General features: G+C 45.2%; 2 protein-coding genes across 2 annotated transcripts in view; one reads left to right on the top strand and one right to left on the bottom strand.

Annotated features, from left to right (window-relative positions):
- The window catches only part of LOC146342300 (vomeronasal type-2 receptor 116-like), a 40,459-nt gene extending 25,299 nt beyond the window's left edge, over positions 1 to 15,160 (top strand). Inside the window, exons 9-10 of the mRNA XM_084807790.1 lie at positions 10,431 to 10,591; positions 15,026 to 15,160. Of these exons, the coding sequence (XP_084663916.1) occupies positions 10,431 to 10,591; positions 15,026 to 15,160 (296 nt within the window). The remainder of the gene's footprint in view (positions 1 to 10,430; positions 10,592 to 15,025) is intronic.
- A 1,137-nt stretch (positions 15,161 to 16,297) lies between these two features.
- Positions 16,298 to 22,172, bottom strand: LOC146342299 (vomeronasal type-2 receptor 26-like). The gene is made up of 4 exons (XM_084808489.1): positions 21,381 to 22,172; positions 19,517 to 19,744; positions 17,458 to 17,584; positions 16,298 to 17,202 (listed from the first exon to the last, which is right to left on the bottom strand). The coding sequence occupies exons 1-4, from the start codon at positions 22,170 to 22,172 to the stop codon at positions 16,298 to 16,300; spliced, it is 2,052 nt and encodes a 683-aa protein (XP_084664615.1).
- Between the last annotated feature and the right edge of the window lie 2,037 nt (positions 22,173 to 24,209).

Here is a 24,209-nt window from a genome sequence, read left to right as displayed (position 1 = left end):
GAAAACTACAAGGGATTCACTTCTCCAGAAACACTATGAAACTAAATTGAAGATGGTGGGCAAGAGATTATCATCATGAAAGAAATTCCTGGAAGATTTCTGAGGAAAAGGAGAGACTACATTTTTAACAATAAACCTGAAATGGAAAAAGATCATGTTTAGATGGGAATTCTCTTATATCGATATTGGTTTTAAGCTGTAAATTCAGTCAAGCCAAGGGGCTAGGCAGAACAAAGGGCCAATGTGGGGCAGAGGGGATGAAAACTGTATCAGGGGTTGAATGCTGCCACTCTGGAATTTGTCAAGAAAGCAGCAAAGTTACCTGTCTATTTTTTTCTCCACTGCAAAAGGCCTACTAGGAACTTTCTTGAAGACGTCTGGAGTGCATTTAGCCTAGCTGCAGTAAATTCATCTCCATCGTATCTGGATACCTTAGCTGCAATCATCTGCCCTGATATGCGCCTGTGTGGATTACTGTAACAGTCTGTACTTGGGGCTGCCTTTGAAGATGGACTGGAAATTTCAGCTCATGTAAAATATGGCTGTGAGAACTGTAACTTTGCCAGGCATTTTGATCATATTGCACTCTTCCTCTCTCACCTGCACTGACTCCGAATTTACATCTGGCCAATTCAAAGTGCAGAGCTTGCCCTGTAGGGCTCTCCATGTCTTGGAACCTTGGTACCTGATGGGGCATGTCCGATGTCCTCCCATATGTACCTACCTGTACTTTCAGACCATCCATGGCGACCCATTCTCCAAGTGCCCCCTTATTCTGACGCTTGGAGAGTGGCAGCAAGAGGAAGTGGTTTTTTTGGCAGTGCTCCCCCAGCTCCAAAATGCTCTACGAAGGGAAGCCCACCTGGCACCCACATTGCTCTCTTTTCAGCAGCAGGCATAGACAATTCTATTCTCCCAGACTTTAAAAATATTTTCGTGTTTTTGTGTGTGCTGAAGATGCCTCTGTTTATCCAAAGCTATACCAGCAAGAGCCTGGCACAGAGGAGGAATGAGGGTGGCAGTTCTGCAGTTGTGACCGTGGAGGAACAGATGTGCAGTGCCTACGGTGGCAACTACAGTGGGGCAGGGATGAGGAAGGGGGAAGGACCCGAATTCATATTCCTGCATCTGAGGACGTCGGAGTTTCTTTGGCCTCGGGAGGAGGGATCTGACCTATCCACTAGTCCTTGGTACTCTCTCGAAAGGAGCATCGGATGAGTTTAGGGATGGGCGAAAGGGACTTACCTGGTCCCGCAGCTTGCTTCGCGGTGGGGGGGAGGCGCTTCAGTTCTCCCCCCAAAGTTCAGGCGAGGGGGGAGAGGCGCCCTGCTTCGCCCGGCCGAAATTCAGGCCGGGGGGGAGGCGCCCCATCCCTTGCCACCAAAATTCAGGCCGGGGAGGAGCGCCCCATCTACCCGGCAGCGAAAAAAAAAGTAAAGTAAAAACACACACACACACACCCGTGATAGGCTACGTAACAATTTACGTAGCCTATCATGGCTAGATTTCCAAAGTCAGCCGTGATAGGCTATGTAAATCATCACGTAGCCTATCACAGGTGACTTTGAAAAAAGAAAAAAAAAGCGCGTACGCAAATGGCGGCGCCCATGGGGCACCGCCATTTCCGTTCCTTAGTTTGGCACGTCTAGTCTACGTAAAGATTTACGTAGACTACGGCGAAAATAAGGGAACGCTATTTGCGTGCCAAACTAGATGTGCCAAATTTGCGTGCCAAACTAAGGAACGCAAATGGCGGCACCCCATGGGCGCCGTCATTTGCGTACACGCTTTTTTTTTTTCAAAGTCACCCGTGGTAGGCTACGTGACGATTTACGTAGCCTATCACGGCTGACTTTGGAAATCTAGCCGTGATAGGCTACGTAAATTGTTACGTAGCCTATCACGGGTGTGTGTTGTTTTTTTACTTTCCTTTTTTATTTTGCAATGGCGGCGGCGGCAGCCGGTCAGAAGACCGGACGCCGCTGCCGCCCCCGCCGAAACGCCGCCGAAATGCCGCCGAGAGGGACATTCACATGAGGTAAGTCCCATCCCGGGGGGGGACGGCGGAGAATTTCACCACCAATTTCGGGGGGCCGAATGCGTTGGCATTTGGCCTCCCCGAGATTCGTGGAGAAATTCTCCGCCATCCCTAGATGAGTTTCACTCATTTAGTCCCTACGATGTGCTTCCTCTTTCACAGCTGACAGTAGGGATGTCAGAGAATTCCGCAGCCTATCTCAATGAGGCCGACTGTTTGCATTTCTGAATAAGTATGACAGTCTAATTAACTTTCATAGGGATGTACGAAAGTCACTTACCGTTTCGCGGATCTGCTTCGCGGTGGGGAGGGAGGCACTCCGTCCCTCCCCCCAGAGTCCTGCCTGGCCAGCTACACTCTGCAAGGATTCCAAGGAGCCGCTGGGCAGCTCTGCCCGCAGCCGGACATCCGGCCACTGGGCAGCAGGGATGCAAACGGCAGCGGCTATGGCCACCGCAGTTTGCGTCCCTGTACTTAACCGTGATAGGCTATGTAAATATTTACATAGCCTATCACAGCAAAGTAAAAAAAAAACGTGTACGCAAATGGCAGCAGCTACAGTGGCCACCATTTGCATTCACTATTTTTCACCGTTCTAGCCTACGTAAATATTTATGTAGGCTAAAACAGCTAAAAATAGCGAACGCAAATGGCGGCCGCTGTAGCGACTGCCATTTGCGTACGCTGCGCCCGGCTGCAGCCAGCCAGGAGACCAGCCGCACCCGCACCTGCCACCCTGCCGCAGCACCCGCCACCGCACCCACCGCCCCGCAGCTGCCCCGCCACCCTACCGCAGCACCCGCCAGCACTTTGGGGAAGAATTGCAATGATCAAAAAGAATATATGAACTAGAATGGTTTGTTTGTTTCAAATTATACCCATTATTACATCGGATTTACCTTTTAAGCAGTGGCAGGGAGATATAACGAAGTTTATATGGCAAGCAAAAAAAACAAGAGTTGAAATAAGAAATTTTACGAGATGCAAAGGAAAGAGGTGGCTTGGAATTACCAGATTTTAAACCCCATTTTTCTGCCTGCTGCATGATGTGGATGAAGGAATGGGCGACGTTGAAAAATAGAAGACTTTTAGAACTAGAAGGACATGAATTGAGATACGGGTGGCATGGTTATTGTGGTACGATAAAACAAAAGTGAATGTAGATTTTAATAATCACTATATAAGGAGGGCTGTATTAAGAATTTGGAATAAATATATGATAGAAGGTTGTATCAAAAAGGGTTTGATAGAAGGTTCTATCAAAAAATACCATGTTGCATGTCTTCACAAGAAGCAATGTGTGGTGATACTAGGTAATAGTTAAATTTGGGTTGCTAGCAAGGTTAAGCATTATAGCATGCATGTTGGAGAAGAGCTTGTATTGGCAGAATGTTTGGACATGTTGTTTTAATCTACCTTCTATCTTCTTGTAGTCCTTGTGAGCTAGTATTACAGGCTGATCCTTCCCCAAGTAGAGTTCTGAGTATAACTCAGAGCAGCCAACAAACCTTTGCACTTTCATACTGTTGGATCTGTTTAGCGGCCTCTAAGGCTACCTCAGCTCCAATGCCCTGGGAGGCCAAACCTTTGAGTGCAGCTAATGTAAATGTATGGCTGTGAGAGCTGGACTATAAGGAAGGCTGAGACAAAGAACTGATGCCTTTGAACTGTGGTGCTGGAGAAGACTCTTACGAGTCCCCTGGACTGCAAGGAGGTCAAATCAGTCCATCCTAAAGGAAATCAAGCCTGACTGCTCATTGGAAGGACAGATACTGAAGCTGAAGCTCAAATATTTTGGCCACCTAATGCAAAGAGAAAACTCCCTGGAAAAGACCCTGATGCTGGGAAAGATGGAAGGCAAAAGGAGAAAGGGACAGCAGAGGATGAGATAGCTAGATAGCATCACCAATGCAATGAATATGGACTTGAGCACGCTCCGGGAGAGAGCGCAGGACAGGAAGGCCTGGCGTGCTATGGTCCATGGGGTCACGAAGAGTTGGACATGACTTAACGACTGAAGAACAACAACTCGGCAAGCCCCCTGGTTCCTTTATAGTCAGATAACAGCACTTGAAAGGATTTGGGGTTTCCAAATGCTCACACATGGTGGTCTGTCATTCCTACATTGAGAACATTCTGTTTTAATAGCATCCATAAAGATGGACCATTTGGGGGTAAGTCTAGCTGTCTTTGAACCCAATATAGTAGCACGAGGTTTGACATATCTCACCGGGAGACTTATCAGGCTACATGCACTACTTGAAGTATCTGCAAATCATACTGCAGATGCCTTAGGCCTGGTTGCTACTCAGATGACTCAAATGCAGGAAGCCATCATCCAGAACAGAATGGGTTTAGACTACCTGCAGGCAGCTGAAGGCGGCCTGTGTGGAAACCTTAGTTGATCTGACTGTTGTCTAAAGATTGATGGCAATGAAAAAACTGTAAAACAATCAGCAGCAGACATTAGGGAAGTAGCGCATGTACCTGTACAAGCCTGGAAAGGATGGAATCCTATAGGCTGGCTAACCGGATGGCTCCCAACATTGCCTGGTTGAGGCAAAGCTTTCTCGTTGTGTTGGGTATTCTGTTTGTGGTATTGTTCTTACCCTCTGTCTTGCATGCTTTACGTCTTGTATAAAAAGACAAGTTAGCCAGCAATTTCTTGCTATGAATCAAGGCCTGCCACAAGAAAAGGTAGAAAATCGGAAAGAACTGCTGAAGCAGTGGGCTGACGGCACTCTCTAGGTGATCCACTATGAAGAATTCAGCTCCTATTGGATCAAATGAGGGAATGTGGAATAACTAAGGCAAGGCCATGTTGTCTCGGCTTTTTTTTTGTGCCAATGTGGCAGATTCCTCAAAAGCCCATAACTGTTGTCTTTGTTTCTTCTGTACTGAAGGAGAAACTGCTAGGACAGTAGAGATAAGTGAGAGCCAGTGTAGTGTAGTGGTGAGAGTAACGGACTGGGAGCCGGGAGATCCGGGTTCTAGTCCCCACTTGGCCATGGAAGCTCACTGGGTGACTTTGGGCCAGTCACAGACTCTCAGCCCAACCTACCTCACAGGGTTGTTGTTGTGAGGATACAACGGTGAGGAGGAGGATAATGTAAGCCGCCTTGAGTTCCTTGCAAGAGGGAGAAAGGCGGGGTATAAATGCAATAAATAAATAAATAAATCTTGTCTCCACAGCAACTCACCCCAGACCTAAGAATCATCGTCCTTGCAAAAGTTGCAGGGCTCTGAGAAGAAGCCGGGGGTGATGGCCCAGTAAAAGTTTAATGGATAATGAACAGACATGCATGGTAGGTTTGGCTGATGTCACTTACTTAGCCACATTATGATTATAAATGTAACTGGTGAGTGTTGATCTGCGCTGCCTCCGGGTTGACAGAGCTGCCTTCGTTGTACACGAATAAACTCGAGTTGAATCTTACCTGCATGTCCAGAGCTTAATTGGAGGGCAGCTGGGCACGGACCTCCAGTTTATTTATTTATTTATTTATTGCATTTATACCCCGCCTTTCTTCCTCTCACAAGGAACCCAAGGCAGCTTACATTATCCTCCTCCTCTCCATTTTATCCTCACAACAACAACCCTGTGAGGTGGGTTGGGCTGAGAGTCTGTGACTGGCCCAAAGTCACCCAGTGAGCTTCCATGGTCGAGTGGGGACTAGAAGCTGGATCTCCCGGCTCCTAGTCCAACACTCTTGCCACTACACCACACTGGCTCATGGGTAAAAGTTTGGACTTTTGCCACAATGCATAGAAGAGAATTTGATAGTACACACAAATGGATAAGATATAATGATTTACTGGAACTGTCACAAGGGGAATATAAGTTAAAATCAAGGGAAAGCTTATTGGAAGAAGGTCATGTCTGTCAGCGGTTTTCATATTTTCAACTTAAAGAAAGGTTTAAAACAGATGAGGAAAATGGTGGATTTGAACAAACAGAATCTGAGTTTGAAACAACACTGTGTACAAATGACGAACATGTTATTACTAAACTGTATAAATGACTGTTAAGGTATGAGACCGAGGATGAACAGGTAAAAGATTGTATGATAAAATGGGCACACAATGTTGGTCATAATATATCAATGGAAAAGTGGGGAAATATGTGGGGAAAAGATTTAAAATTTACTTTATGTACAAGTCTTAAAGAGAATTTTTATAAGATGATGTATAGATGGTATATGTCACTATTTAAATTGTCTAAAATGTATAAAGGTGTTTCTGGAAAATGGTGGAAATGTGAAGACCAAGAGGGAACGTCTTATCATTTATGGTGGACTTGTAAAAAAGCTGAAACATTTTGGAAACGAATACAGTCTTTAGCTCAAAGAATATTAAAGACTACTATAGAATTAAAGCCAGAAACATTTTCATTGGGACTAACAGATAAACATGTAAAAGATAAAGCGGGAACCCTCTTTCTCTACATGACAAGGGCTGCAAGGTTATTGTATGCACAAAAGTGGAAGAATGAGACAATACCAACTGTGAGCAAGTGGATCATGAAAATGATGGAGTTGGCAGAGATGGCAAAACTTTGTTGTTTATTCATTCAGTTGCTTCCGACTCTTCATGACTTCATGGACCAGCCCACGCCAGAGCTTCCTGTTGGCCGTCGCCACCCCCAGTTCCCCCAAGGTCGAGTCCGTCACCTCCAGAATATCATCCATCCATTTTGCCCTTGGTCAGCCCCTCTTCCTTTTGCCTTCCACTTTCCCTAGCAGCAGCATCTTCTCCAGGGTGTTCTGTCTTCTCATGATGTGGCCAAAGTACTTCAGTTTTGCCTTTAATATCATTCCCTCAAGTGAGCTGTCTGGCTTTATTTCCTGAAGTATGGACTGGTTTGATCTTCTTGCAGTCCAAGGCACTCTCAGAATTTTCCTCTAACACCACAGTTCAAAAGCATCTATCTTCCTTCACTCAGCCTTCCTTATGGTCCAGCTCTCGCAGCCATAGGTTACTACAGGGAATACCATTGCTTTCACTATGCGGACCTTTGTTGTCAGTGTGATGTCTCTGCTCTTCACTATTTTATCAAGATTTGTCATTGCTGTCCACCCAAGAAGGAAACGTCTTCTGATCTCCTGGCTGCAGTCAGCAACTGCAGTAATCTTTGCACCTAGAAATACAAGGTCTGTCACTGCCTCCATGTTTTCTCCCTCTATTTGCCAGTTATCAATCAAGCTGGTTGCCATCATCCTGGTTTTTTGGAGGTTTAACTGCAACCCAGCTTTTGCGCTTTCTTCTTTCACCTTCATCATAAGGTTCCTCAGCTCCTCCTCACTTTCAGCCATCAAAGTGGTATCATCTGCATATCTGAGATTGTTAAATGTTTCTTCCAGCGATTTTAACTCCAGCCTTGGCTTCATCAAGCCCAGCACCTCGCATGATGTGTTCTGCGTACAGGTTGAATAGGAAGAGTGAAAGTATATAACCCTGCTGTAAAGAAGGGTCAACAACTAAATTTATGTTAGATTGGAAACCTTTAATAGAATTTGTACAAGAAATAGAGAAAAATGATATCTATGTATGTGGATTTTGAACTCTGAGATGGTTGATTCTCTTTTTTCTGTTGTTAAAATTAGGAGAAAGGAGATAATGTCTGTGAACTCAATGTATGATATACAACTAAAACAAGAACTAGAGAATAATAATAAGCATTTGTTATGTAAGAGGAGCCAAAGGTAGATATCTTACAATCTTAAGAGATATTTAGTGTATGTGTATTGTTGTTGTGTTTCTGTTGTTGTTGTGTTTTGTTTTTCTTTTAAAAAAAATAATAAAAAAGACATAAAAAATTATTTCTTCCCCAGCACTGTTATCAAAGCAGATTCTTCTCAGAAAAGAGTGAAGCTGGATTGGAAGAGAAAAAAGTTTACAATGCCTTGTTTCTTTATTCATTCAAAGAATTGCTAAACCACCCATCCTCCTTCCAGGTACCTGGGTGGTCAGTCACTTGGAAAATGGTTAAGGGTATTTCCTTGGAATTTGCCAGGTTGTGGCTTGCTGAGGATGTTTTTATCATTCAATGATACTGCCTCATTCACAGAATGTTACAGGGGGTACAGACAAAGTTGCCTTCCATTTGTAACCCTCCCATGACTTCCCACAGCTTTTCCCAACCCATTTCCCACCCTCTGTTAAAGAAGGAACCATGGAATAGTTTGCTAGTGTCTGTAATTGGCAGTGCTGGTAGCCCTTCATCTGGAAGCACACTTAGACTTCAAATATCTCTTTTCCAAAGTATCAATACAACCAAACATGAATTTCCAGGAGCCTGGATCTTCCACATGTTCAAAAAATGATCCATCGGAAATGAGATGGAAGATGACCAATGAAATAAAGGACTTCAGCAAAGTGGTATATTCCTGAGCTATAGCCCCTCCCAGTGACAGGAGCAGGGTCACCAGGGAAAAGCTCCAGTACCCATTTTTCCATGCCAGAACTCAGACTCAGTACACAGAAACGATAATAAAGAAACAAGGGCTTCTGCTTCTGAACATGTGCAAAGGGTTTCCCCCTCAACCCAGGAGCCATCACAGTCATCTCACTGGGGAGTAGAGTGAAAGGCTACAGTGTTAGGGAATATTCGTTTTACCCCAGCAGCACTCTTCTTATCAACTGAGATGTAGATATTGATGTGGTTAAGATCATTAACTACTGGAGACACAAAAGCCAGGAAATCATAAACTGATTGATGATAAGGGCAAATGGGGGCAGTGGGGGGGCATGGACAACTGGGGAACCGCAGTGGGGCAGTTTTGTCCCTTGCGGCTGACCTTACCATCCCCTGTTTTAGTCTAAAATCGGCTTGGAATGTATTGCGAGAATCAAATAACTGGAGGAGAATGTGTGCAAGGGGAGTTTTTAATGTGAAAGAGACGGGATCAAACGTGTGCTGGAACAAGCAGTGCTCCTATATTTTGGGAACAATGACAAAAACAACAGAATTCCTGAAATAACCTCTACAAATTATACCTGGGTGAGAAAACCAAAAGAAGCATGTACACAGAACACAGGACATGGGATAAGGTAGAAATTAGTTTGGTTTGGATTTTAATCCTAGTGGACCTAATTCACACCTCCTGGATTAAGTAATAAATGACCCAGAATGCAATTCTCCTTTCAGTTTTACATTTGTCAATGCATTTGTACAATGCAGCTGTGTGAATTAGGGGAATTTACATGGAAAACATGTATACAGTAGGCAAAACAGAATGCAACATAACACAGATTAGAGGAAAGTGCTTGTAAAAAAAGCATTATACCAAGGGGAACTGGAGAAATAGGTCAGAATGAGCTTGTGCTTGAAATACAATGAGAACATTATAGAAACAGAGAAATTTGTCCATCCCTACTCAGCACTCTTGCATTAACTTGAATTTACAAATACTTTCTTTGTTTGAAGCTCCTGTTATGTCTCCAGGAACCCATCCGGATGATACAATGAAAAGGAGAAACCATCCTGCTTGACTGAGATCATACTTTGAGGCTTGCGGGTGCATAGGGGGGAGAAATGACAAGACAACACAAATAGAGTTGGGATAAAACGGGGCCACATTTATTGACATATTACAATCTGCGAAGGAAGCACCGGCGGGCACATAGAAAACAAGTAATCATGACAGGTATACAGTGAGGCATTCATCGTCTGAGGCATGGCCTCTACTGTAGCCACCCTGCAGATTGATCCACCCAATTCTGGGCTGGGAGACCTTCCCCTGTCACCACCCCTCGAGCCACGGAACCCGAGTGGGTGAGGAGGGTCAGCCTCAAAGGGAAGCCTTATCTCCCAACTCGGGGCCACAAAACCCAGAGCCGAGAGCCTCGGGCCTTACCAGTCACCTGAAACGGTGCCCACGAATGCTCACCTGTCCTCTCCCCCAGTGGAGTGCCCACCCGGAACCACCACAGGAGGGCGACAAGCCTCTGCTTAGTCACCCTCCCCCCAACCTATGCAGCAAAACACTCCAAGATGCCCCTTCGCAGATACTCCTACAAGAAAACATTGCCTAGGTCAGAGATGACCACCATCTTCAGGGATCCCAACCGTCATTCCATGCCCCTCTTGGCAGCAGGATGGACCCAATGATGGCAATTCTGGGCCAGCGGCACCAAATCAGCTGTAAATCTCAGGCTTGAAGAATCAGGGCCTTGCCCTTCAGCAGGCATAAATCGTTCCCCCCATGTGCAGAACCAGAATCTGCGGGGGAACCTTCACCAGCCCTTGCTGGAAGAACGTGAACAGGAGGCGCACCAACACATGCCACGTCTGCACAGCCACTGGATGGTGGCACACCGGCTGAGCCCCAACTAGGCTCCGCCACTTGAGGAGGGACTCTGACTAGCCCAGAGAACCATGCTGTGCCCCCAGATGAGCACGCATACCGGTTCCATCGCACCCGGACATCTGAAAGAACAAGAGACAAACATGTGAACCCAGCGTCCTCATGTCCGAAAAGGCCCAACAGGGGCCTTGTGGAGGCCCAATACGCCTTGGAGCTCCACCTGCCGCCAGCCTGCACATTGTCTGATGTGAGCCCCAGAGACACGGCGCAAGCCCAACACCTTCAAGGCCACAGAGTGACTACCCAGAATTGATGTTTGGTCAGGAGAGAGGAGTCACTAAGGCAGAAGAAAGGGCCGGGGAGACTCCTCCAGACCTAGAGAAAAGGCCCCCAGGGTGGTGACCGGACAAAGGTCCAGCACCCTGGCTGGGAACAGCAACGCGCTAACCCCACTCCCGACCTGGTCGGCTTTGGACTTCCTCAGCGGAATAAAGACCACCTGCTGGGGAAATTGCACATCACTAAACTGCCAAGCCTCATGTGGTGAGGTAACCAAAGGCCACAGAGCCTGTAAACCCAGCAATATGTCTGGCAGCAGAAGGGGTCTGGAGGTGCCAGGGATCCCCGAGACCAACCCTGGAGCACCTGCCAGACCAGGAAGTCAGCAGTGTTGTCAGCCACACCCTTCATCTTTAGCCCAGAAGGCCAGTGCAGTAAGCCTGCCCCAATAGTCTGGGCAGTCCCTTTCATGTTTAAAAATTGATCGTAGTCCTGAATCAGTTCCAGCTGAACAGGATGCTGAGGCCTTTGCTTGGGAAGAAGCTGAAGCCAAAACTATAGTTACTCTAGCAGGATACCCTATGGGTAGGGTAAGAGAAGAGCAAAAGAGCCTAGACTAGATCTTACTTAAAGGCCAGGATTGGACACATCTCCTGTACTGCCATAGCACTGGGCATAGTACAGGAAGCTGAATAATAAGAAAAACTCCTGCTATACATATAAGCCCAAACAGCTCCCATCAACTGCCACAGAGAAAATCCTAACAATTTGTCATCTACTCTCCAAGACTGTCTCCATTCAAAAGTCACCAGGGGGAGCAATGCGAGGTAAGTTAGAAGCCGCACAATAAAACACAAAATGAATATTAGGACCTGCGTGTAGCACTCTAAATGTTTGTTAACCATTCTGCTACTTAATGCTGAAGCATAGCACAGCAAACCTAAGTTTTTAAAAGAAGCTGGTTGACTTTTATTTTCCGATTAACACACGGGCTTATAAATATCCAATTCAAAGATCAGGGGAAAAATTAACAACAGGAATTAGCTGCTGGGTCCAGCTAAAACTGGAAGACATCAGCTTTTGCCACCCTCAAGGTGATGCCACCCTGGCTTCAACACTGGCACACCAAGTTGGTGTTCTGAGCTTTCCCTGGCCTGTCCACCTTGAAGGTGGACTGAGGGGCCTGTGATTGTTCCAACCCATTGCCCCTGGTCAGCAACCAGTGAGGCAAATTCTGCTAACCACACCCTCCGAAGCTGGCAATGATATAAGTTGGGTTAGCAGCCCATTACCTTCTAGGAGGTGCTCCAAACGCATGCCGGGAGAGGGACAGGGGGAGTGCGACCCTGTTGATTCTCCTGGACCTCTCAGCGGCTTTCAATACCATCGACCATGGTATCCTTCTGGATAGGTTGTCTGGGCTGGGAGTTGGAGGCACTGCACTACAGTGGTTCCGCTCCTACTTGGATGGCCGATTCCAGAAGGTGGTGCTGGGGGATTATTGCTCTGTGCCATGGCAATTGTGCCATGGGGTTCCACAGGGCTCTATTCTATCCTCCATGCTGTTTAACATCTACATGAAACCGCTGGGGGAGGTTATCCGGAGGTGTGGGCTGAGGTGCCATCAATATGCGGATGACACCCAGCTCTACCTCTCTTTCTCATCAAAACCAGGTGAGGCAGTGGCTGTTCTGAACCAGTGCCTGGGCACGGTAATGGACTGGATGAGGGCTAATAAACTGAAACTCAATCCAGACAAGACGGAGGTACTGTTAGTGGGTGGTTCGTCTGCCCGGCTAGGTGATATTCAACCTGTTCTGGAGGGGGTTGCACTCCCCCTAAAGGATCAGGTTTGTAGTTTGGGGGTGCTCTTGGATCCAGAACTGTCACTTGAGGCACAGGTGAACTCAGTGGCACGGAGCACTTTTTATCAGCTTAGGCTGGTATACCAACTATGCCCTTATCTGGACAGAGATAGCCTAGCTACAGTTATCCATGCTCTGATAACTTCTCGTCTGGATTACTGCAATGCGTTATACGTGGGGCTGCCTTTGAAAACGGTCCGGAAACTTCAGCTGGTCCAAAATAGGGCAGCAAGATTGTTAACAGGGACTGGCCTGCGAGCTCATATTACGCCAGTACTTTTCCAGCTGCACTGGCTGCCAGTCCATTTCCAGGCCCGATTCAAAGTGCTGGTGTTAACATTCAAAGCCCTTAACGGCTTGGGGCCAGGTTACCTGAAGGATCGCCTCCTCCCATATGTGCCTGCCCGGACCTTAAGATCATCCTCAGCGGCCCTTCTCCGTGAGCCCCTGCCAAAGGAAGTGAGGCAGGTGGCTACTAGGAGGAGGGCTTTTTCTGTTGTGGCACCCCGGCTCTGGAATGAGCTCCCTAGTGAGGTTCGCCTGGCGCCTACATTGTACTCCTTTCGGCGCCAGGTGAAGACCTTTTTATTTTCCCAGGCATTTTAGCATTTTAGCTTTCTAAATTTTTATCTTTGCTGTTTTAAATCTGTATTTTAAACTCCTGTACTGCTGCTAGGTTTTATTGTGGTTGTATTGTTATATTGTGGTTTTAATGTTCTATATATTTTAAATTGTTTTATTGTGTGTTGTTTGGTTTTAGTTTTTGTGAACCGCCCAGAGAGCTTCGGCTATTGGGTGGTATAGAAATGAAATAAATAAATAAATAAATAAATAAATAAACATTCCCTTGATATCTCTGATTTTCTTGAAAAGATCTCTAGTCTTTCCCATTCTATTGTTTCCCTCGATTTCTTTGCATTGTTCATTTAAGAAGGCCTTCTTGTCTCTCCTTGCTATTCTCTGGAACTCTGCATTCAGTTGGATATATCTTCCCCTTTCTCCCTTCCTTTTCGCTTCCTTTCTTTCCTCAGCTACTTGTAAAGCCTCATCAGACAGCTACTTGGCTTTCTTGCATTTCTTTTTCTTTGGGATGGATTTAGTTGCTGCCTCCTGAACAATGTTACGGACCTCCGTCCATAGTTCCTCAGGCACTCTGTCTATCTGGTCTAATCCCTTAAATCTATTCATCACTTCCACTGTATATTCATAAGGGGGCCAAATAGATGCTGAAATTTATTACTACATTCCCTACATTACCTATGGATGCATTTGCACCCTTAACAAGATAATGGGAGTAGTACTGATATCATCCACTAATTGTAGAAGGATTGTAGAAGCTGCTTTGATGATATAATGAGTGTGAACAATGGTTAGGGATGTCGGAGGAACCCGGAGGAATCCGGGGGTGGGGGAGTTTGCTGAGCTTTCAGAAGCTCTAACACATGGATTTCAGCTGGCTTCCCTGTGAGCTGGTCTGCCTTGATCAGCATCACGTCAGGCCAGTTTGTGGTTTTTCTGGTGTTTTTTTCTTGTCAATAGAAAGTTGTGAATATTGTGAATGTAATTAGCATAATTTGTGCAAATTCCATCCCCAATCCACTTAATTTGAGCAAGTTATGGATGTAATTTATGCAAACCAAACAATTGCAGCTGTATTGTGTACAAATTCTGCAAATTGTGACTGCATTTTGTGCAACTTTCTACTGGTGAGAAGAGGAAGAAAACCGTAAGAAGTTCCTGCATTACGGGAAAAACCATGGCTCAGGTCACAAACATAAGTCGAGTGGGGATGCCTCAGGCCCCAAAGGGCCATATTTTCAGACATCCCTCACAACAGTCCTTCCAGTTCAGTGCTGTCTATTCTCACTCTTGGGAGATTCTCAGACAGGGCACTCTTGTGATTCAACTACCAGAGATCCTTTAAACAGACATGGCTTGGAAGTCAACCCATTGGCCTCACACTTCTAGAACACAGACTCTGTCATGGTCATGGGGCAGCTGCTCCGAATGACTTCGCTGCAGCGACACCGGTACCACCACCACCACCACCTCCACCACCACTGTTCCTTGCCATTCAGAAAAGATTGACACAACTGAAGGAGATGCATTGATCAATGCAAAACTGCACGTTAAGGCCTTAAAAAGCTTCTGGGTCAACCTTGATGACAAGTCTGGACTACCTCTACTTTGAGCTGCCCAGAGACAGCCTATACCTCATGCCGCCCTGACAGTGAGCCTGGAGAACTAGGAAGATGGTCACGGAGCAGTGAAAAGAAGGAAAATTGTAACAATGATAGTGTAGCAGATTTCTAGAGAAGTCTCCATATACACCCTGAATTCCCTGCAATTCCATGATGGCCCACTTTGTGGAAGGCTTATGACTCTCATTTCCCAAGAATGCTCTGCCAATGAAAATCAAATGAGGACACAATTCAAGTAGTCCTTCCACTACAGTTACAGCAGGGAGGGGAAAGGCAGAAGAGAAAAATGACATCGCAAGAGTCAAGTGATACAATTCCATTTCTTGCTAACCGCAGTCTCCAGGTTTCTCTCAGTATGACAGAGTAGCCTTTGGGAAAGAAACACAACTCAACAGCCAAGCAAGAAACACCAAGGTGCAGAAGATATCCGCTGTCACCATAACAAGTGGGAAGCTGCAATTCACAGTTTGAGGGTAACCTACTATTTTCCCATGGCCTTTGCCTGATATGATTGCTGTTGTTGCTGTTTATCACTCTTGTTGCTGCTTGATGGTTGGTATTTCTGTTTGTATTACTCTTTTTATTATTTGTTTGTAATGCTTTTTTATGATGTTTATGTTTTTATCATTTTTAATATCTTAATGATTTTATGTGTTTTATTGCTGTAAACCACGTTGGGAGGGCTTGTGTCCTGAAAGGCGGCTAAGAAATTGATGACGATGATGGTGATGATCTAAATCATGATGTCAGGGAGGGTTTCAGGAATGGACAGTAGTGCAGTTGCACAGCTTATGTTGCAAAGACCCGTGGACTTGCCAGGTATGCTGTCTCCCAGGAGGACGGATTAGAGACATCACTGAAGGGCTGCCTGCACTCATAAAGCCCACTGACAGGTATCCCTTTCTTCTCATCCGTGTGGGAACAAATGATACCACCAAGCGGAGCTACGAAGAAATCATGTCAGACTTTGAAGCTTTGGGAAGGAAACTCAAGCACTTTGGGGCCCAGATAGTTTATAGATGTGTGGAAGTTAATGAAGCCTTCTTCAGGGCAGAAGCCTTCCCATGATGGGGAAGCTTCTGTCCTGACAGGCAGCTAAGAAAGATTTATACTACTACTCCTAATAATAATAATAATAATAATAATAATAATAATAATAATAATTCAGTCCTAATAATGACAGGGTTTCAGGTGTGGACAGGAGTGCATTTGCAGAACTAAAGCTAGAGTGCCAAGTGTGCCTATTCCTGGAGATGCCAAATCTCTCCTTGGTGACATGTGCCTTAGAAAAATTGCACTTCGATGCGTGGAATGCACCTGATTGTGGACTGCCTTTGAAAAGTGTTCAGACACTTCAACTGGCCAAAAACACAGCAGTCAGACAAATAAGTGGAGCATTTATCAAGAGCATGTGACTCCTGGAACAGCAGTTCAATGGGCAACTAGTCTGTTTCTTTCTGTCCACAATTCAAAGAGCTGTTTATTACCTAGAAAGCCCTACATGCTTAAGGATAGGAGGGTTTGAAAGACCACATTCTCCCAGATGAGCTTGGCAAGAGTTTTAATGCACGACCATTCCTGGGAATGACATCACTTCCCCTCTCAAGTCTAACCATTCTTTTTCCTTACTAATTGCTCTCTGGTGTTCAGCTCAGGCCTCAGCAAAATAATGTAGCATTTGGGAAGAAAGATACAACCCAATAAGCCAGAACTAGAGGCCAAGATGGAGAAGACCTCTACAGCCACCATGAATTTCCCCTTGGTGCTCAGGTAGGTTGGAACAAAAGACACCCAAACACTGCAGAACACCAACATGCTGAAAGTGATGAGCTTGGCTTCATTGAAAGTATCCGGCAACTTCCTGGCAAAGAAAGCCACTGAGAAGCTGATGGTGGCCAAAAGGCCCATGTAGCCCAGGACAAGGTAGAACATGAGGGCTGAGCCTTCATTGCACTGAACTGTGATGGTGTCAAGCTGGGAGTGCATGTCAAACTCTGGGAAGGGCGGAGAGGTTGCCAACCACACAGCACAGATGCCAGTTTGTGTCAGAGAAGAGAGAAAGATGACTGATACTGCAAGTCTCTTCCCTACCCATTTCCTCATGCTGTTCCCAGGCTTGGTGGCCATGAAGACCAAAACCACAGTGATGGTCTTTGCCAACACACAAGCAACAGAGATGGAGAAGACGATGCCAAACACTGTTTGCCTCAGAAGGCAGGTCACCTTCCCAGGCCACCCAATGAATAAGAAGGAACAGAGAAAGCAGAGCAGCAGAGAGGAGAGCAGGCTGCAGGTGATGTTCCAGTTGTTGGCTTTGACGATGGGGGTGTTCCAATGCAGACTGAAGCTCCCAATCACAGCAACTGTGATCACGGAGAGGAGAAGAGCTAAGGATGCCAGAGCAATGCCCAAGGGCTCCTCATAGGATAGGTAGCTTATTTCCTTGGGAATACATTGGTTCTGGTTCTGGTTTGGATACTGATCTTCAGGACACATCTCACATTGCTCTGCATCTGAAAGTAAGAAGCAAAGCCTCAGTATTTCTAAAATACACTGAAGTGGTCGCTTTCATCTAATACCTTGTTGTAGCAAACAAAAATACTGTATAGCTTCCTCTTCTTTCAGCATCCATGCTGTCTCGTTTGGTCATCTGTGTGAAGGAATGAATTCACATACTTGCTTAAAGACAAAAGTGCCAGGCCTTACATTAAACCCGAATTTAAAACTTCTAGATTCTTTTCCAGGTCATTCTGGGTCCCTTCACTTACCCATCTGGATGGAAATCCTCCCTTGGGGGCACTCGGTGCAGTCGTAGCAACACACTTGCTTCCCCTGCTGGATGGACATGCTCTGGCCAGGGTGGCAGCTCTTGACACAGGTGGAACTGGGCAGCATCTAACAGTAAAAACAAGGAAGCACAGGTCTGATGGAATTGGCAATAGTAAAGTTTCTGAGGTATTATCTGGCATTCAACAAAGGGGAGATAGCAGTTCCAAAGGAGGAAACCCCAACTGTTTTAGTTCTTTGTTCTTTATGGAAGACAATGGGGCCCAGAGCCCCTGGCTAGAGTCACTCAAGAGCCATCTCAGCAACAACCACCACCAGATGGCCTCAGCTTCTTTCTACCCTCGTGCAAATATTCACTCTTGGCTTTAAGGTGATCTTTTAACTCTCTGCTAGAATGTGCAGTTTCAAAACAGGTATACAGTTGGACAGATCTGGTCCTTGTCTGGGGATTTTGTGATATGGGATTTCTATATTTGCCTTGATCCTGGATCGGCAGGTAATATATCCCATGCCATTTCCCTATCAAATGGATGAACCATTTTTTTCTACTTTATTAACATCAGCAAAGTTGTTCATTGGTAAGAATAGGAAAATTCAGAACTGTCTATGCACGGAGAATGGATAAACTAGGTGTGTCAATTTGCATAATTGTTAAAAATGCTGGAATTAAGGGATGGTGTTCCGATCAAGCCTAAATTTGTTATAAATACATGCAACAACATAAGGATTAAAAAGTGGGGTACTTTATTGATTCCTGAAGGACAAGGTATCGTGTCAAAAGTAATACGTTCTGTAGCCATGCTTCAGTATCCCATTATTCATTGTTTCATTAGACTTCAGAATATTTTCATTTCATTTCAGAAGTGAGTATGACATTCTGTAGAATTTTGTATTTTGTGGAGAATTTCATTCTGCCTTTTCCTAATGTTAACATAAAAAATAGCAAAAGAGAAAAATAAGGGGCAACTCATGGCCAGCATCATCTCTAATGGTACAGATATTGGTCTTAAGCTGTAAATTCAGTCAAGCTGAGGGGGTAGGAAGAAAAATGGCCAATGTGGGATAGAGGGGATGGAAAGCCTATCAGGGCTTGAATGCTACCACTCTGGAAAGCATCGAGAAAGAAGCAGTTATTCCTGTCTATTTTCTTTTCTCCAGCAGAAAAAAAATGTGCTAGGAAGTTTCTTCAAGGCCTCTGGAGCACATTTAGCCCAGCTGCAGTAAATTTCTCTCCATTGTATCTGGATACCTGAGCTGCTGTGGCAGGTGGCAACATGTTGGTGGGGGTCCCCCAGCTCCAAAACGCCATTCCAAGGGAAGTCCACCGGCACCCACATTGCTGCCTCTTCAACTCCAGGCCAAGACATTTCTATTCTTCTGGACTTTCAAAATGCTTTTTGCATTTCGAGTGTTTAAGATGCCTCTGTCTGTCCAAAGCCCCGCCAGCAACAGCCTAGCACAGCAGGAGCAATGGGGGAGGTGATCTTGCTGGAGCATGGAGGATCAGCTGCTGCAGTGCGTTCTGGGCAACTGCAATGCGACACAGGTGAAGACGGCAGGATCCGAAGTCAGATCCTTCCCCTGAGGTCATAGGCATCTCCTTGGCCTCAGGAGGGGGAGTCCAGCCCATCCAATAGCCTTTGGTACACTTTCCAAAGGAGCGTGGGATTGCTCTGTACATTCTGTTACTTTAGTCCCTATGATGGGGTTTCTCTTTTACACCTTACAGTCATTTCAGTTTCTGTGTTCCTAGTATATGTTATGATGTGTTGGTGCATTTATTAGTTTTATGTTATTGACTTTTTCTATTGGGAAACGATTAATAATTTTGGTGCTGATTATGTTTTGTACAATGCATAGAGAAATTTGGTTATCTGTTTTTAATCCATTAAATAAACAATAAATAAAAATAGGGTATGTCTACCATATTCTGATCAATTATCAACTACCCCGGATTGCAGTATCTGCAATGTGCTTTTAAAAAAATGCTGACGACGATACAGATGAAGTTGGTGATGAAAGTGGAAATGCTATTCTCACCTGATTAAACTTATGATTCCATACAATGGAGCTTCCATTAATGGTGAACCCATTATCTGACTTAGCCTCAGGCTCCATCCTCCCAACTTGGATTCTCTGGAAGGATTCATTGGGGAAGGTGACCAGGTTTATGAGATCATATCCGCTGACAAGGTCCCCCTTAGCATCAAAACCTATTTCTTCCCCAGCACTATTATTAAAGCGGATTCTTCTCAGGAAAGAGTGAAGCTGGATTGGCAGAGAAAAGGGTTTACACGTCATTGTTTGTTTCTTCATTACGAAACTTTGACCTACCCTCCCTCCTTACAGGTACCAGGCTGGTCAGTCTCTTGGGAAATGGTTAAGGCTATTTCCTTGGAAGTTGCCAACTTGTCAATTTTGAGATACTTCTCAAGGCAGCTTTTCTCGTACAATCATACTGCCTCATTCACAGAAGGTTTCAGGGGGTGCAGACACAGTTGCTTTCTATTTCTACACCACCACCACCACCCCACGGCTTCCCACCGCTTGTCCCATCTTGTTTCTTCCATCTTTCCCTCTGTTAAGGAGGGAAACATGGAATTACTCCACTGTCCTTAACTGGCAGTGATAGGAGCGCTCCATCTGGAAGCAACCTTAGACTTAAAACAGAAATGGCTGCAATTATGTTAATCTAAGAGCTTTACAGCCACAAATGGTGTCCACTACACCATTTGCGTCCAGAGATCCCTCAGCCAGTGATACAGCATGCCAATGGCAGCCGTATCGCCAATGATACGGAGCCGGTGGCTGGATCCACGGAATTGCTGCAGAGCAGAGCCAGGCAAAGAGGATTGCCTCCCCCCGTGGGCAGATTCCCCCCCAGAACAGCAGGTAGGGAATCCGCTCATCCCTACCTGAGATCCCTCTTGAAAATGGATGATCCAGGGATTGGCCTGGGGAGCTTCACCATAAGACACAGGGGAGCTATTGCTCCTCTTGGGGCGGGGGCACTAAGGAAATGCCACATTACACGTTTCCCATGCCAGGGCTCAGCCTCAGAACAAATGAAGCAATAACAAAGAAATGAGGGCTTCAGCATCTGAACATGTGCCCAGTGTTTTCCCCTCAACCAAGGAGCCATCACAGTCAGTCCACTCCCATGGGGATTAGAGAGACATGTGTCTGTGTCAGGGAATGTGGGTTTTGCCCCAGGACCTTTCTCGTAAATTAAGTCTTCTATATTGTCTGCCCAGATGTGATGAGCATCCATTCCTTCTTCCTGGTATGCCCTGAAAATTACATGGCTATCTCATGTTTCAATGAAATCACAGCCTAGCTGGTTTCCATCATTTTTCTTGTTCCATTGTATTTGTTGTTTCACTGGCAACCAAAATGTTCAAGAATTTGGAACACCTCACGTCTTAGGAGTGAATGAATATGTTGGGACTTTTTAGTATGAGAACAAGGTGAACAAGATGGGTCAGGATGGAGGTTTATCAAATTATGAATGCTAAAAGGTGGGGGTAGAGGACTCCACCTGTAATAATGTCCGAACTCAGAGTCACCGAATGAAATACTGTGATGGGAGATTTGGGATGGGTGAATGGAAGTCCAGTTTTACAGGAGGCATCGTTCAATAGTGATAACCTCTGGATTACATGGCTTTGAAAGGGGGTAAGACAAAAAGGGTGCATGAGCTTCCCATCAAAGATTCTGTCACTGCTCCAGGAAGAGGCTGAAATCTTCCTTTTCAGTTGTGCTTTGGATATTGGGTCCCCAAACAGGTTTTATTCCCATCTGTGGTGGATACATTTATAATAATGATGCTTTTCTTCTGTCTTTCATTTTGAATGATTCCATTGTATCTTACGATATTCTATGATTTAGGAACGGCTGCAACTACCTGCCATGGCTGAACATTATGGAGGTTCCATTGGTCTCCATCTCCTCCGGATATATCTTTGGCTCTTGAAAAATACATGGCATGGAGAGCATGTGCAACAGCATAGACAGCATTGTAGACACTATAGCTTTGCCCAGATAGCCCCATTTCAAAGGTGGATCCAGCAAGGCTTCCCAGCTTCTCCTCCCCAGTGCAGATTTCCTTGCTTTCTCTGTGAAGTCCATATTGTGGGAGTGAACACTCAAATGCAGTGGACCAGAAATTATGAATTAAATCAATATTTGACTGATGTGGATGTATTCTCTCTACAAAGTCCTGAAATCCTGGCACCACATTTGTATGGAGAGTGAATGATAAGGTGCCGTTGAAGGTTTTTGTGGAGAATTTGGCTGTACCCAGTGCAGCAATGTAATCCCATTCAGCTGTCGTGATCCACACCCTTTGTATGGCATTCATTAATCCAAATTCATTGCAGTACAACACTAATTGTAAACCCTCTAGTGACAGGCTGTCTCCATAGACAAGTGTCACATTGATTTCATTTAGTGAGAGAATAGAATGAATTGGGATCAATTTTTCTTGAAGTATTTTCTCTGGTAAAAGTGTTGAGACTACTGGGAGAATGTGTGTCCAAGCAATGCAGATATTCTTCGGCAAGAGCCTTGGTCTCAGGGTTCGAAGGAAGGTTTCTCCACTCTCATCATCAGAAACAATCAGGCCAATCCAGTTCCATCCAAAATGTTTGAGTAGCTGAACAATCCCAACATATTGAGAATCCTCCTTTGGGACCATCCGGTAGAAAGAAGGGAACTGGGTTTTGTCCCTCAGTACTGGATCAAATGAGCCATAGCTGAGCTAATGGGAAAGATACCATTTCTCTTTAAAATCCGAGAAACCCCTCCGGTTCTTCTCAGACATGAACTAACTCTATCCAAATGTCTGTCAATGTTAACATCTTGATCTTATTGAATAGGATGTTCTAACAAATATGGTCTCTAAATTTCCAGTCTTACACTTCCAGGTAAACTTATCAGGTAATGTCAATATTCATGTTACAGCACAATACTAAACAGATTGTGGAAGAAACAGGCTTTCTCGATGTTTACATTTCTGATATAACCAGTCACAGTTTTGATTCTTCAGCTACCATCCTATAGCAATTTGCATGAGACTAACCTTACTTATGAGTATACATAAGAACATGAGAAGTGTCGTGATGGATCAGAACGAGGTCCATCTAGTTGAGCATTCTGCTCACACACTGGCCAACCAACTGCTAAGGAAACCCACAAGCAGGACATGAGTGCAACAGCACGCTGCTGGAGATCTTCCCGAGCAACCGGTGCACATACTGCCTCTGAGACTGGAGGTAGCAGGTAGCAACCCAGACTAGCAGCCCTTGATAGCCCACATATATAGGATGAAACACTAAGGGCTGGCATTCTTGCTTCCAGGAATCACCATAGGTAACAAAATGGTAGTGCAGCCTATGAAGTGCTCAGTGGGCTGAGGAGAAACTTTTGCCTGTCACACTTTCAACATGGGACACAAGTAGCTGGAGCCACTCTCATCGTGGTTGCTTCCATGTACTTTTAAACACATACCTGTGGTATCCTGTAGGTATTAAAGACATTGGTCATCTGGATGGAGTTTGGGGAGGTGAGACCACCAATAACAGCCATTAATTTCTCTTCCCTGCCACATTTGTAATTGAGGGGATCCCCTTGTCCCATAAAGAGAAGATTCAGAGTGTTTGCACAGGCTTGTCTTGCATTAAATGAATTCTCATAAATCTTGGATCTCATCGTGGTGTTGGGTAGTAAGTCAGCATCCTTGTTGATCTCATGAATGGCAAACACAAAGGCCAGGACATGCTGGTAGTTTTTTGGCATTGTGCTGCAATGAGATTGCCATACCATCTTAAATCGTGACATCAGAGTTCCAACTGCATTACAGCTTGTATTGTGTTTTCCTGCCTATATAAATTGGATGTTGCTGCACATACTATACATACATATTGCTCAACGTTAACGTTATGAGGATTGTGTCATAAGACAACATGATTAGAAGAATTCAAGTGGCACAGAAAATGCTGTGCAGTGGCTCAAGTGTTGGATCAGGATGAGGAAAACCCCAACCCAAATCCCTTTTCACCTCGGAAGGTAACTCAGGATGCAATTCTGTTCCCACTGACTTTTGCATAAACCCTGTTGAATACAGTGGAATGTACTCCTGAATAAGTATGAAGAGTGTGCCTTGTATATGTTCTTACATAAGGCATGATCTCTTCCTAACCCACCTTACTGGGTTACTGTGAAGAGATGATGTCCCTCCTCACTTCGCAGATCACACACAGGACATAAAGAAATACATGTCTATAAATGGGTGGATTTCAGTGCAACCATTCCTGCTTCCTCTTCCCCATGGAACAATTCTTCTCTCTGACCCCAACTTCTCCCCATCCTCTCACCCTATTTAGAAAGTCTCCAATGTGGTTAAATGTAATGTGTAAGAAGATGGAGTTCTCTATCCCCATCCCGGTCCATTGTCTTGTTTGTCACCCTATACTCGTGGAGTGCGATGGTCTGAAGAGGAGAGCTTCCTGTAATGATGGAATCTCTCTGTGCAATTGAAAAGATTGGAAAAACAGTGTTCTGAAAGGCGTGGGGAACCTTCATAGATACAGCGGGTTCTCCCTCCTCAGACAGGCATGCTCCACAAGTAGAAGACTTTGGAAACGTACAACTTCATTTGTATTCCAGGGGTGGGCAAGGCCAGAGGAAAGAGGGGCTTGGTTGAAATACCCAAAATACCAGCATATTTTAGCTT

This window comes from Heloderma suspectum, chromosome 6, assembly GCF_057233095.1.
Source record: "Heloderma suspectum isolate Gila_16-S chromosome 6, 16-S_ref, whole genome shotgun sequence".
Lineage (NCBI taxonomy): Eukaryota > Metazoa > Chordata > Lepidosauria > Squamata > Helodermatidae > Heloderma > Heloderma suspectum.
This window is presented reverse-complemented; position numbering and strand designations above follow the sequence as displayed.